At 43.7% G+C, this 14,766-nt stretch overlaps 2 protein-coding genes across 2 annotated transcripts in view; one reads left to right on the top strand and one right to left on the bottom strand.

The window, feature by feature from the left end:
- Positions 1-3: 3 nt before the first annotated feature.
- On the top strand, positions 4-3,854 carry PDHB (pyruvate dehydrogenase (lipoamide) beta; the record flags this gene model as incomplete). Its single annotated transcript, XM_010193925.1, has 8 exons — positions 4-114; positions 188-250; positions 335-370; positions 468-753; positions 1,764-1,874; positions 2,454-2,545; positions 2,939-3,080; positions 3,455-3,854. Coding segments are annotated over 8 exons (987 nt in total), but the record flags the coding sequence as incomplete, so codon positions are not given.
- Positions 3,855-4,719: 865 nt separating this feature from the next.
- Positions 4,720-14,766, bottom strand: part of PXK (PX domain containing serine/threonine kinase) — a gene marked incomplete at its 5' end in the record, with an annotated part of 15,790 nt that continues 5,743 nt past the window's right edge. The window contains 6 exons of the mRNA XM_010193924.1: positions 4,720-5,829; positions 12,282-12,344; positions 13,298-13,367; positions 13,656-13,742; positions 14,152-14,229; positions 14,658-14,706. Of these exons, the coding sequence (XP_010192226.1) occupies positions 5,618-5,829; positions 12,282-12,344; positions 13,298-13,367; positions 13,656-13,742; positions 14,152-14,229; positions 14,658-14,706 (559 nt within the window). The remainder of the gene's footprint in view (positions 5,830-12,281; positions 12,345-13,297; positions 13,368-13,655; positions 13,743-14,151; positions 14,230-14,657; positions 14,707-14,766) is intronic.

Here is a 14,766-nt window from a genome sequence, read left to right as displayed (position 1 = left end):
TCGCAGGTGACGGTGCGCGACGCGCTGAACCAGGCGCTGGATGAGGAGCTGGAGCGGGACGAGCGCGTCTTCCTGCTGGGCGAGGAGGTGGCCCAGTACGATGGCGCTTACAAGGTGCGTGTGGCTGCTCTTACCGGGCCGGGAGAGGACCTCAGGCGGGCGCTGACTCCTCTCTCTTGCCCCTCAGATCTCCCGGGGTCTCTGGAAGAAGTACGGGGACAAGAGAGTGATTGACACCCCGATATCGGAGGTAAGGCAGCCCCTGCCTCCTACCCTGGCGATCCCTTCACCAGCTGCTACCCTGCTGCTTACCCTTGGGTCCCTTCTCTTTCAGATGGGCTTCACAGGAATCGCTGTCGGTGCTGCTATGGTGTGTAAAATTACATTCATTCCTTTACTTCTGAATTAAACACTTAAGCAGTTTTTACGTAGAAATACACTAATATGTATTTTAATATCTTTAATAGGCAGGGTTGAGACCAGTGTGTGAATTCATGACATTCAACTTCTCCATGCAAGCAATCGATCAGGTTATAAACTCTGCTGCCAAGACCTGTTACATGTCCGCAGGGTCAATCGCTGTTCCCATTGTCTTCCGAGGCCCCAACGGGGCATCAGCTGGGGTCGCCGCTCAGCACTCGCAGTGCTTCGCAGCGTGGTACGGGCACTGCCCGGGACTGAAAGTTGTTAGTCCTTGGAGCTCAGAAGATGCCAAAGGTCTGCTGAAAGCATCGATCCGGGACGATAATCCAGGTGAGCACAGGCAGATCACAGCAATACCTAACACTCAGTCCTGAAAAGAATGTCTGTTTTCCCCTCTTGCCCCATTTAAACAAAAAAAAAATACTGTTAAACGTTAAGACACTTAAGGTTGTTTTACTGCAGCTTTAGGGTGCTTAAAAAGGCACAGAAGTATTGATTCAGATACGTAACATTTTCCTGACAGTCACTTGCTTTGCTAGCAGTACACGAATTGTGTGCTGTTGTCAGCTACACATCTTTACTGCTGGTTTGGTATCAATCAGGAAACTTGGAAACAGTTACAAATCTATTGTAAAAGGGTTAAAAAGGATGAGTCAGGAGGAGTTCCTGAGTGTACAAGGGGTATAGACAAGGGGTAACGGACACAAACTGCAACACAGGAGGTTCCACTGAAATTGGAGAAGAAACTTCTTCTCAGTGAGGGTGACAGAGCACTGGCCCAGGCTGCCCAGAGAGGTTGTGGAGTCTCCTTCTCTGCAGACATTCAAAACCCGCCTGGACGCCTTCCTGTGTAACCTCATCTGGGTGTTCCTGCTCCGGCAGGGGGATTGGACTGGATGAGCTTTGGAGGTCCCTTCCAATCCCTAACGGTCTGGGATTCTGTGATTCAGTGTCTATGTAACTCATTTTTACAGATCATGAAATTCAGATGATAAATTTGGAATGTCATTAATTAAAAGCAGGGCAGTCTTTGTCTTCATTTTTCACAAACATGCATGCAGAAATCTAAGACCTTTCTAAAACCGGCAATCCTACCATCGTGTACCAAAAATTAAATAGCTGGTCTTATTTAAGACTAATTTTAGGCAATTTTAAAAATAAATCAGCATGACAGTAATGACTGTGATTTTAATTATTTTTAATTGCTTCTGCAGACATACTCCAGTCCTTGTTGCCTGGATGGGCTTTGTATCTTGAGCTTGTCTGCTGTGGTGCTTTAGCCATCAGCACACTCCTCTGCCTGCAGACATACGCATTAACCCAAGTCTGTTTTCTTTTAGTTGTCATGCTGGAAAACGAATTACTGTATGGTGTTCCCTTTGAAATGTCTGAGCAGGCACAGTCAAAGGATTTCATTGTTCCAATTGGAAAAGCTAAAATAGAAAGGCAAGGTAAGCTGAGGATGCAGGTTGTTTCCTTATTAACTGAACTGCTTGGGGACTTCTTAAACCTTTTATTATATTGCTGTCATGGGGCACAGAAAAGGATTTCACATGTTCAGGAGTTAACTTTGTTGTTCTTGCCCACGTAAATAAAGATCACCTGATTCTCTGTATCTCATCTAAAACTATACCTTTCTAAAAGATTTGTTCCTTAGTATAGAGATGGAGTAGGTGATGCCTGAAAAGCCTTTTCCCCATTCCTGCAAAAAGAGATCACCAGTATTTCAGCCCATTTGCTCATAATTTACCACTTCATTATATGAATGCTTGAAAAGGATAATCTGGGAACTATATTAAATACCCTCTCAGTTCCCTGAATTCAAGGGTAAAGTTTGTGTCTTCACACAGTCCTCCTGCCTCCACTCTTTATGCTGTGTATGGGCACAGAACACTTAGCATTCCACATAAATGTAAGGAGCTTAAATTTACAAGAGAATCCTATCATTACCTTAAAAGGAGCCTGAGGTCTAAAGCAAAACGTTGTCTTAAGTGTTCGTTGTGGTTTTTTGACACTTGTTTCTGTTTTAGGAACTCACATTACATTAGTGTCACACTCAAGACCTGTCGGGCACTGTTTGGAAGCAGCTGCTATTCTTGCCAAAGAAGGTGTGGAGTGTGAGGTGTGTGGAGTCGGTTTGTTCTCTTTTCTGAACCGGGGGAAAAACGGTCTTCTCATTTTGGCTCTCCGAAACTTCAGTCTAATAACTGAAAGCCTCTTGTATTTGTATATGGCTTAACAGTCAGCAAGCCAAGCACATGCATTTCATGTTTCTGCATTTGACCTTTTCATCACAAAATTAAGGCAGAACTAATCACAATTTTCAGATTGACCCAGCTCTATGGTAAGCAGAACAATGACTGTATGGTATTATTGTGGTTATATTTTATTATTAAGTCTTGTCTTTAAAGTCAGAATAGATGGAAGCGCTAAAGGACACTGTACCCAACCAGTGGTAACTGACAGGCTTAGGTCATAGCAAAACTCACACAGTCCCTTTTTTTTTTTCCCCCAGGTTGTAAATCTGCGTACAATTCGACCAATGGATATTGAAACAGTGGAAGCCAGCGTGGTAAAGACAAACCACCTTGTAACTGTAGAAGGAGGTTGGCCGCAATTTGGAGTTGGAGCTGAAATCTGTGCCAGGATCATGGAAGGTACCACGTTCTGCAGTATCTTATGTTGATCTCATTCCCTTAGCTAAATCCTGACTTCTTGATAAAGTCAGCTGAAGGCTGGGGTTTATATCTGAGGAGCTTGAGCCTGGCTGTTGTGCTCTAGAGATTTTCACAGAGTAGATGCAGCTCATCTTCTGTCATGAGTAATTCTTATCCTGGGAACCTGGCTGTGCAAGCAGCAGGATGGAAGTGTTTTGTTTGAACCATAGTTCATGAAGAGAAATGAGCAGGAACAGCACTTTCTGGAATACTGGGGCTAAAGGCACAAAATTGTTTAAATAGATTAAGATTCAGAAATTGAATTGAGACGAAGCCATAGCGCATGGCAACCTGACAAGTGTCTTCTGTTTCAGGATCTGCCTTTAACTACTTGGACGCTCCAGCTGTGCGTGTTACCGGTGCAGATGTTCCTATGCCTTATGCAAAGATTTTAGAAGATAACTGCATACCTCAAGTGAAGGATATAATATTTGCAGTGAAGAAAACTTTGAATATCTAAGTTGTAAATATATGTTTTAAAGTCCCGCTTTACAAAGTATTAATGGTGTAGGGCAAGTTGTATGCGTAAGTTTTTTGTTGTATAACTACATGAACTTTTGTACAGTGGGGAATGTATAGTGACCTCCCAGAATATTTATATGGGGTTACCCTCTAAGCCACACTTCATACAAGCAACAACGTGGTAATGGTTGGTTGTTCAACAGTACAGGTGGGTTGGTGCTATTATATGTGGAAAAATCATATTCTAAATTCAGAGTGAGGAAAAAAGCCTCTTTCTGCTCAGCTTGTGATTACCACACCCGCTGTGTTAACCTGGCGGTGGTGGTGGTGGAGCGGAGAACTGCAGTGAGGAAGAGGGGGTCCGAGTCCAGCCTTGGAGTGCTGTGGAGCTCTCGAGGAGCCGGTGACAGCAGGGCTTATCAAGGCTTATCATGAATGATCAAACTGCAGTGAGCTTTGCAGTGCAACAGTTACACGCACAAAGTGGCTCTGGAAGCCCATGGTACGAGTTAAGAGACAGTTAAGGTTTAGCTTAGTTTGAAGAACACTCCGCTGCAGCAGGAAAGCTGCACAAAAGCTTAAATAAAGATCCTGATCCTCTTCAGTATGCACTGAGAAACACTACTTGGTATTTCTTTAAAAGCTGCCACAGCCAGTGGTAAAAAATACTTGCCCAGATGCTTTGCTTTTATGCTTTTGTTTGTTTTTAAACTCGTTATGTGGGCTGACAACAATGTGCTCTATAGGTCCTACAGTGCAAAATAAGTTTTATTTTATTCAGACTCAGTGAGCCTGGGTCTGAAGCAGCAGTTGCATAGATCGTGTATGAAAAGCTGGGGAGCAGTCACAGCAGCTCCTGGTACCGAGCAAGAGCTGCCCCTCAGCCTGTGCAGCGCAGCTTGCACTGTACCCTGGGCACGCTGCCTTTCCAGTGAGCTGCTGGAGAGGAGATACTTACCTCTGTCAGAAGACAGAAGAGCTCGGGTCCTGTTTCACTTCAGGGCCAGGAACACCTTTCGGGGTAGTGCCTTTAGCAGAAGTGCTGAGAGGTTCTTGGGAGGTCTGGCTTGCAGGTGCGATCCCAGCTGAACACAGCCACCACCACCACGCTGCCGAATTCCATTAACATTTTAATAAAAATGACTGGATATCACAGGTTACAGGAAACTTTGTACAGACATTCTCTGCATAGTAACAAACACTGATGTACTTGAATTTAAAAAATGGATTATCTATAATCCTTTAAAGTGCAATTTGTTTTAAGGTTTTAAATCAAAAAGGATCTTTCAATAAAGTTTAAGCTGTAGAATTAACTTGAAGTAACTTTGCATTTAACTAAATCAAGAATAATTATCCCAGTGCCCCGTTAACTCTCATTTCAACTGTTTCCTCATTTAATAACACTTTCCCTTAGAGTTACAGGTAGGAGTCCATTTCAACAAGTTTAATGAGACAGCATTTTTACTCCACCTGCAAATATGGTGGGAATAAGATTTAACTCTCCAGTTCCCTCGCCTGTGCAGTACACTTTAAGGGTTGGGGGCAGGGGAGTGGATTATCTAAAGCAAGTCTTGCTGATTCAGTGCAGCAAGAATTAAGATGAGTTATAACTGCAAGAAAAGCATTGAAAAACTGAGCAGACTAAAGCTACATTCCTGCAATTTGAAAAAAAAGGGGTGGAACAGAACTAGAAAAAACGCATTAATTCACCATGATCGTGGTCATTCCTACTTTCAGACTTTTATTCAGCTGTACAGAAGTTGCTGTACCCCTGAAACTGTAGCTAGAGAACAAAGTTCTTGAAACCAGGTGAAGGATGGAGTACTTCTCACGGCATGGCAACGCAATTCAGACAGGGCAGTGCTGCTGCTCAAGGAAAGCTGAAATTGGGGTGAACGGAGCTACAGCGTGATGAGCCGCTATGTGCTGGTGGATCAGTCGCCGGTCAGAAGGGTCTTGTTCTGGGACAGCACAGGAGGAGGAAAGGGGATTCAATCCTGGTGGGAGCAGCAGCCTCAGCTGATCCTGGGAGCGCTGTAGTCGCACGTCTGTGTTTTCTTCAGAGTTCCTTTCTGAAAGTTTTGAATGGAGCTGAGCAGGGCTCCTCGGCTTGCACTGATGTCGGGCTGTGGGCACGGCTGCGTTGGCACCTCTGCACGAGGAGGAGGAGGAGGAGCTGCTGGTGGCAGGGGTGGCGGTGGCGGTGCTGGGGGTATCAACGATGCTCCTGTTGAATGGAGGGGAGAAGATGCAGTTTGATCATGTCAACAAGGTCCTGCCGCAGAGGACCACGGCTGCTTCGCTGGACTTGGTCAGTCCTGCTCTAGTCACGTTATGGCTGAATGCCAGCGGAGGGTGAAGAACAGAACAGATGAAAGATGCCACAGTGATCAAACCTCTATCTGCAGGTGAGTGGTGTCATCTGAGACAGCGCTGAAAGGAAGCCTGAAGTGCCTCAGTACTCAGGGGTGCAAAACGTGACTCAAATGTGATCTTGCACAGAGGGCAATGGAGATCACTTAACAGGACTTCCCAGCTTCAGATTCTCTCGTTTGTCCCCAGTGAAGCAGTTTGCTTTTTGGGTCATGGACAGTAACAAAGACTGGAAGCAAATCTTGCTCCCTCGTCTTATTTATGTGACTAACTTCACATTCTTACGAAGGACCTCATCGCTGCAGTACTTGTGATGACTGCTTGGTCAGATTATACCCCGTTTGTGAAGTGCTAACTGCAGATAGAGTTTCCTGGAAATGTTTTACACTTCCACAGTACTGCCAGACTTTGAACATGTAACAAATGCTTGCTTCACAGGCTGATTGAATCACAACCATCTACCACTCACACTGCTTGCCCGTCTCTCCTGTTCACACCAGTCACCTGTGCTCTCTGGCCCTTCCTTTCTATCCCAGTCACATCCATCCCCCGCTTCTCATGGTGCCTCAGCCTCCACATCCCCACTCCCTGCGAAGCCGGAGCCCACAGCAGTGTAGGCAGCCAGCCCAGCAGTGAGACCTGTGTTGTTGCACATTGCACCGTCGTTTCTCTGCAAGTACAGTCAAAGATCCATGCTGGAGTGAGAGCAAAGGGCTTTGGAGGTGACCACTCGCTGTTCTGCAAGACATCCACAAAAGGTGGCATTTGCAGCTGTATGGCGAATGATGGGCCTGTCTGGTCTCATGTATTCTGCATTGAGCAGGGGCAAAACAATACCTTGGAACTATTCAACAGTGACTTTTAAATCTCATCATTCAAACCATGAGTTACTCCATAGTAAGACTACAGAGACCAATGGCACCTGTAACACTTGCTTCTGGCAGCTCCTCTACAAAGAACACACTGGGAAGTGGCAAGAACTATGAGACTAAAGGACAACAGAGCAAAACAACATGAGGCCAACCAAGGGACTGTGGTTACTGAAGTAGAATTGCTTGCTATGAAGTAAGGAAATGCCAAGCAGTTAAAGGACATTATGCTACACGGACTCAAGAGGTATTCAATGAAGGATAAAGCTCAGCTGAAAAAGCAGAGTGCTCTGTGCTCCACTTCCCTCTCAATTCCTCACTAACACTTGCTCTCAGACTAACAGGTAATAGTAAAAAAGTAACTGCTGCAATTTTAAAAAAGCAATTACAGAAGATGAAAGCCGTAACACAAAGCTCCCTCGTGTTCTATTTGCACCAGTCTTTGAAGAGAGACTTTTCCCATAGAGGAGCAAGCTCAAAATGCAGAGTATTCGCACAAAGCATCCGATTTTGCCAGTGTACATTAATGCATGCTGTGACTGTAGCACTTCTGACTATTCAGGAGAAATTCTCATTGGCATGAAAACCTTGTGTGACAACAAAACATGGAAGTACACACTGGGCTCATCTTCACTCTCCTCCCTTCCAGAGGAAATACTCAAGGCCTGATAGAAATAACTGAAGCAATTTAACACGCCTGTTGCATGTGGATCAACTGCTCCCCTCAAGTAATCGAAGCGTTACACAATGTTACCACAAACTGAAATCAATTGCATATTGATGCCTTGGGGCCATCTAACTTATCCAGATCCACTTTCTGTACTAGCCAAAGATGTAACTCAATTTATTAGAAGTACTAGAAAATTATCTTCTAGGTCAGAGTCCTCCTGTTTCTCCTGCGCGTACAGACTGCCAGCAAAGCAAAGCCTGACGCTTTACCAAAGGAAGAACAAGACCAAGGACAGCTCAAGAAACCACTTTTGTTATGAAAGTGGTCAGAGCAGAATGCCACAGGACTGGCGACACCAACGATCACCAAACTGATCAGGTGAACTGCTGAAAAGGAGCCAGAGCTGCTCCTCATCGTCAGTGAAATGGCCTGGAAGAGATGCAAGAGCTGCACAGCACAAAGACAAGATTTTTGGCTGGAACTGCAAGGTGAGGTTGAAGAGGCTCTGCAAGTATTTTTACAAGATGCAATAGGAAACGACCATGAAAACAGCAGCCAGGATTCTGCATGGAGTACAAATCCAACAGTAACACAGGCAGTGAAAGAAGGCACAAAGTGCTTGGATCACTAAGCATTATTAGGCCAAGATTTCATGTGTTACCTTCAAATTTTGGCCTGGTTATTTTACAATGGGGGTAGAAAAGACAGGGAAGTAGGGGGAGAGGCCACCGCCCTTCCTGGAAAAGGGTTCAGGTCCTCAGGACTCACTGTTACTGAAACTGAGCTGCTGACAACATCACGCCGTTAAGCTCTTGGGAGGCTGATGACAGACAGTGACACTCTTACACCTGAGCTCTGCCTTAAAACATAAATCCACACAGGTTTTAGGATGGTGTCTGACTAGCTGTGAGCATTACATGCTGAGCCTATTCATTCAGATTCTGCACATCACTCATTTCGGTTAGTCAATCAAAACCACGCTGTCCTCCCCTTCTTGACACAAGTGGTGCAAAGGAAATCTTCACTCACGCTTGTGTACTCACACGCAGTTACACCGACAGGTTAAACTGTTCTTCCCAAAAGTGAAATATTGTTCTGTATTTACTAGGAAAAAAAACCATTTGAGACAAAGTGCTCCATTATCTCTAGACCTTTCCAATACATCTGCTGGAACAAGGGCCCTGCAAACACACATTTTACTCATTCATGCAGTTGTAAGAATAAAACACTCAAACAAGAACTTACCAAGGGTTTTTTTACAGGGACATTTTTGTTAAGAGAGTGTGTTAAAAGGAATAGGAAGTAAATCAGATGCTGTAAACTTGATGCCTGAATTAAAACAAAAACTTAATTATGGATTTAAAGTGACAGTAATTGTGCAAACAGCATTAAAAACTTGGCTGAGAATGGGATGCAAAGAAAATCATTTTAGTGATAGTTTTTAAAGATGCTGTATTTCATTAAAATAATCCGTAAGAGCGTTCAGATCTTTTTTCTTCTATTCCCTCCCAATACTAAGCGAGTTCAAGATTTGCATTCAACTTTCCCATACAGAAACAGAGCATCTTTAAAGAGAGAAATCAGCATTAGCTTACTTTTCCGAAAATTCACGTTCAAAATGATGCATGCTCTATTGAAGACAGCAGAGAAAGAGAGAGGACACAAGTTAATCATCTGGTTCTCGTGTCAAAGTAAGAAAAACAGACACTGTTAGCTGAAAAGTTAGTACAAAAATCAATACATTCTTATTCAGTGGCAAATACGAAGACAGCAGATTGACTGTTTCATATTACATACACAACACTTTGATTCTGGATAACAAACCACAGTTTTCCATGCTGTAAGCATTTTTATACTTGATGGGCGAGTACCACACGCATGCTCTCGGTTGCACATGCCATAATTCAAGCTTTACAGGATTAAAGTGCATTTAGAAAGACTTAGCAAGAAATCTGCAAGAAGATTAGCCATAGAAAACACAATCCATTCGGTTCAGGGAGCGCTTCCTGTCGTATTAACACCTGTATTTACACTTACACTGCATAGGGCAGACACGCTCAAGAACACGTACTAAAGCATTCAAAACGTCTTACAGAAAGGTGAAGGGCAGCAAAGACGCACCATATGGGTGTCTATGAAACATATGTCGCACTGAGGGATTCAGAACTGGCAGAGAAAATTATAGAGTATATAATATAACTATGGTTAAGTACAACTCCTTCGCTTTATTCCTGCAGGGAAGCCAAAATGGTGCCTTCCAAACTGTTCTCTATTGTAAGAGCTTGCTGGTATTTTATGGGTTTGTTTGATTTGGAGAAGATGCAGTGAAGTATGAAATAACCCATCCCAGTGTTCTGCATCCCTTCTGATCCTAGCCACAGCTCATAGCTGCAAAGAAAAATAACAGATTTTCACGGGAGCAAAGGATTGTGCAAGTGGAGGAAAAAAAAGAATGGGACATTCAGGGGAGAACGTCAGAAACACGGGGAGTTACAGCAGAATCACTTGCCGTGATCTAAACAGTGTATTTCAGAGATGTCATTTAGCTGAGTATCCAACAAAAAACACCTCTCGACCTGTGAGAACCCCCCCAAATGAAGCTCCTTCTCCAGGGCACATCAGCCTGGAGCCCGTCCCCTCTGGCTGTTGTCTGTGGCTCTGCACATACCCACACTGCGTGGATTTGGTTGGTTATGGGCCAGGACAAGGACAAGAACTTGTGTTGGGGACACTTTTCCATCTCAGCCTTCATTTTGCCATGGCATTGTACCAGCGAGATGCTTTGAGATGCCACAATTTAACACAACCATGAGCAACCCAGAAAGTCAGCCTTAAAGCCTCATTCCCCTTCTGAAAGTCATCTCAGCACGCTGATACCCACCAGCAGTCTTGGTTTAGAGGTAAATGCCCTCAGTAAGTACAAGGAAAATGGAAGAGAGAGATTACAAGCTATGGATGCATCAGCTGTCACAAAGAAAGTCCTACCATGGGACCAGTGAGTCTTTCATCGAGTCAGTTATATTATACTTGCTTTGAATAGCTAGAAATAGAACATTGCTGGTGAAAAAAGGACCAGACACGCTAGCTTTCTCTTAGAGCTAATATCTGAAATTTCCCCTATGAATTTTACTCACAAAAGCCTTCCTGAAATGGTGGCACTTGCCTGTACACCTGACCAAATGCATCAAAGCCATCACCACACTAAAGCACCATCCAATTTGAATGCAGGTAGGGCCACACGCGCGGTGTCAATGGGGGCTGATCACCACGAGTCACCACGAGCACACTGGCAGCAGGACGGCCGAGACGCTGTGACAATGTGGGGTGAACAACAGAGCCCACCTCTGAGCCCAGACTTGAGCCATTCTTTGCCATCTGGGCCACGGCTACACATAAACCTGCATCACACGCTCAAAACTTGTAAAAGCTTTCAACCAAGTTCCAGCAGGTTGAAGTTAAAACGTAAGGAAAAGGTAGTTTTATTGCAGTGTTTTCTAAACATCGGTCCATTTGGAAGGCATGAAGTTTTTCTCTGCATTTTCAGCTACTTCCTTATTAAAGTGTACAGAACTCACAAAGAAACCCTCCAGCAAAGAGTCCGTACCTCCAGACAACAGCGCTGTTACTGTGCAAGACAATAACGGTCATTATCTTGTTTAAACTCACTGGGAGAAGTTTGTCTATAAAATATGTACTTCAACATACCCTCAACTTGAAGGAGAAAGGACTCATCTGAATTTCCTTCAAAAGACCATCCACAGCAAACACGATTTGATTGCATTGCTTTAGTTAACGAGTTGTGCTGTGCAGAAAGTTTCTGGGACTAGAAATCATACGGCATGAGTCCTCATAACAAACAGCAGTGCTATGGACTGCCTCCTATATAGAAATGTACTCCATTAACACCTTTTGCTGTTAATGTTGGCCAGTGCTTCACTTCCAGCCTTTCAGACTGAAGCACATCCACTATCGTTCACTGTTCAGGTTTGTAATCACATCTCACTATTGCCCACTCAAGCAGATTTCTCACCACTTCCCACCGCCTGTCCTAAACGTTACCAAAACTGTACAGCTACCCAGCAAACTGGAAAAGAGAACTGGCCAAAAATAATAAAGATGCTATTTTAATAATATAAAAATAATAAAGATATTATTACATTGTTAATATTATCTGTATTACTATTAAAAAGATACTATTTTTAACCCAAATCAGTCTCTGACTTGTCTCTGCCAGTTCTACTGCTGTTACCAATGGGCTGTAGCAGAACCGGGGAGATTTATGCAGCCTAAGCCACTGAATTTGTCACACCCCAAATTCCTGAAACTACATCACAGCAGTACAGGTGCAAAGAGACAATACACAGAAACAAGGGATCAACAAAGAGTATTTCAGAGTCAACAGACCATGAACATCAGAACAAATGCACAGTGCAACACGGGGCCCAGAAAATGTCTGGAAAGTAGCAATGTTGTTAGGACTGGAGTAGGAGAGACTTTGAAGCAAGCAGGTATACTCTATAGGTAAATCACTTCGTGTGTATCTTAAGAAAGGTTATTAAATGAAAAAGAACAGTATTAAAAGGGTCTCTATGGCCCTCAAAAGAGAACAAATTCCCACGCTCAGGCTGACACAAGGTAAATGTCATCGCTGTGATCCTTCCTTGAAAACCACCATCCCTTCACCATCCTTGGGAAGAACACCCACAGTTGAGGGGCAGGGGAATAAGAAACAAATAAAAGACAAACACTGCAATGACTTGAACTTACCTGCTGTCGAGGGTGGAGTGGGGGATGATGGAGATGTTAATGGGGAACTCGCCCCAGAGCCTGCTAAATAAAACAAGAGTCTAGTAACTAAAGCTGCAGCATTAAAATTCCTCACAGTCAGACAAGACAGATTGTTGAAAACAGGGCAGCTTTATTGACTGAGGATCCAATCCTGCTTCCACTGAAAGCATACAATATTAGGAGTTGGAAGGGACCTCGAAAGATCATCCAGTCCAACCCCCCTGATCTAAACAGCGAGGCTTTACAGTGCAGGGTAGAGCAGACTCACAAGAAGCACACTCAACAGTACTGCTCAATGGGAAACACTTCTTGGCTGCTGCTTAGGCTGCTGGATTTCAGCACCCAAATCCTGTTCTCCTTAAGAGCTGTGCCACTGCACGGATGGCACCCCACTTCTCCTTCTAAGAGATGACTTTCAGTCAGGTGCTGCACTCCACAAGTTACTCTGATATCAGCCACCATAGGCTGCTTTGGGACACATTTTAGCCAGGCAAGTCAACTCTTCCTTTTAACTGAATGAAGACCTGTCAAAGGTCTTTGGTTTAGAATTTGTTGTTTTAGAATTTGGCACTGAAGCAGCAATTCAACAGCTCATTTTCTCATTCATCTTAACACCTTCCTATGGAATACAGATCACCACAGAGTTCCCCCCTGAAGGCTGTGTTATTAAATAGCCCAGATAACGGATGTTATTATTATTCCACTCCAATGTCAAACACACTGAAGAGACTGACTTACTTATTTTTAATGAATAGGGCACGTAAGAGAGGACGCATTGCTTTGTATTACGCAGCTGAACCTCTTAACACTGATAATATTCATAAGCCTTTGATTTATCTATTATTAAATATGCAAAACAGTGGTATCAGGCTTTGGTAGTCCAATATTAATGTGTAAACTGATGGTGACCCTGGATCTTTAAAGCCAGAAAATGACAGCAACAACAAAAGCATTGACACAGCTGTGTAGAAGCAAGCTCTTCTCCCTGTAGTTACCTGAGTTATTTGAGTTGCTGTATTTTGCTGAGTGTTCTTCCCCACTTTCATAGGCCGAGCGTTTTGACTTCTTTAAACAAAGCAGAAGAAACAGAAGGTGGGAGTGAATAACTGCTTTCCATGATAAGCACTGAACCGACACACAGATCTGGAACAGCCATGCACTGCATCACACGAGGTTTATCAATGCCTACGGGAACTTAAAATTACTGGGAAGTGTATTGCTTAGCTACAGAAATTCAAACAATCAGGAAGGAGTATAGAAAAACACAGCACAGAAGAGACCAGCGTACCTGTGGCTAAACATTCCTAAAAGATACACATCTTTTTATGTGTGAATAAACTAAAGATTGCTTACTTTTCGTGCTAAGATCTTCCTTTTCTTTTTTTCTTCTTCAGAGCCATGATGGGACTGAGCTCTTGTCAGCCTTCTGTGCTGGTGAATCTTCAAAATGAAGGGAAAACCAGCAAAAGACCATGTTAAGATCTGAAACACTGTCAGACAAAGCATACGTTTGGGGTGCAAGAAAACACAGTGTAGCCACTTTACATGTTTAGTTTTCTTTTCCCTTTTTTAGTTTTTAATTTTCTGTTGCTGGTAGAGGATGAAGCCTCAAACTGCAGCTAAAATGTTCCTTAATTTTGGAGCCATTGCCTGTGAAGCCACACCACTTAACATAGTGAAATGCCATACATTCAACAGCTGTTTAACAACTCCCCATACTGCATTTCTGGGAAAGCAAATCTGTTGACTGAATCATTTTGAGCGAATAAAAAGTCACCTTCCCCATGTAAAAGCAATAAAAGGAAATGAAATGTCTACAGGGAATATAGTAAAGAAATTCAGATGTTACCAATTTCTGTTCATCTGTTAATCGTTTTTCTATGCATTCCTTGGAGGTTTTCAATGCCTCTTTTAGCTTAGTAGGAATCTAATACAGAACAGGGGAAAAAAAATCATAGCACAAAATATGATAGAGGAAAACATAACTCAATTGCTCAAAACTCAGCATTCGTCTGACCACATTGCCCATCTAAAGCCCCAAGTCTATTCCCTTAGAGAAGGAGAAAAGACAACTCCAGACGCATGTTTTCCCCTCCAAACCAGCCACAGGTCTAGCAGCAGGGACAGAGAAGCACCAAGAAATGGAAAGGATGCTCTAGTGGCACTGTGTGGAGGCTGACAGCACGGCACACAGCAGTGCCCTCCAGAAGCGCTCTGGGGCAGCTCCCCAGCGGGAGCAGAGCTGGCTCCCCACAAGTCCCAGCACTGCTGCTCTCCTCTACCCCGTCCAACAACGCAGAGCTCCCAACAGCCTGCCACTTCCACAAACAGCAGCAAATCAATGTTCAACTCTACCTTAAACTGTGGTTTCTCGGAGTTTGTGAGCAGGACATCACTGAATAATCTGTGAGTGGATGAAAAAAAGAAGAAGAAGATTTAAGGAGTCTTATTCCCAAGAGATAGG

This window comes from Mesitornis unicolor, unplaced genomic scaffold (genome assembly GCF_000695765.1).
Source record: "Mesitornis unicolor isolate BGI_N332 unplaced genomic scaffold, ASM69576v1 scaffold18111, whole genome shotgun sequence".
NCBI lineage: Eukaryota > Metazoa > Chordata > Aves > Mesitornithiformes > Mesitornithidae > Mesitornis > Mesitornis unicolor.
This window is presented reverse-complemented; position numbering and strand designations above follow the sequence as displayed.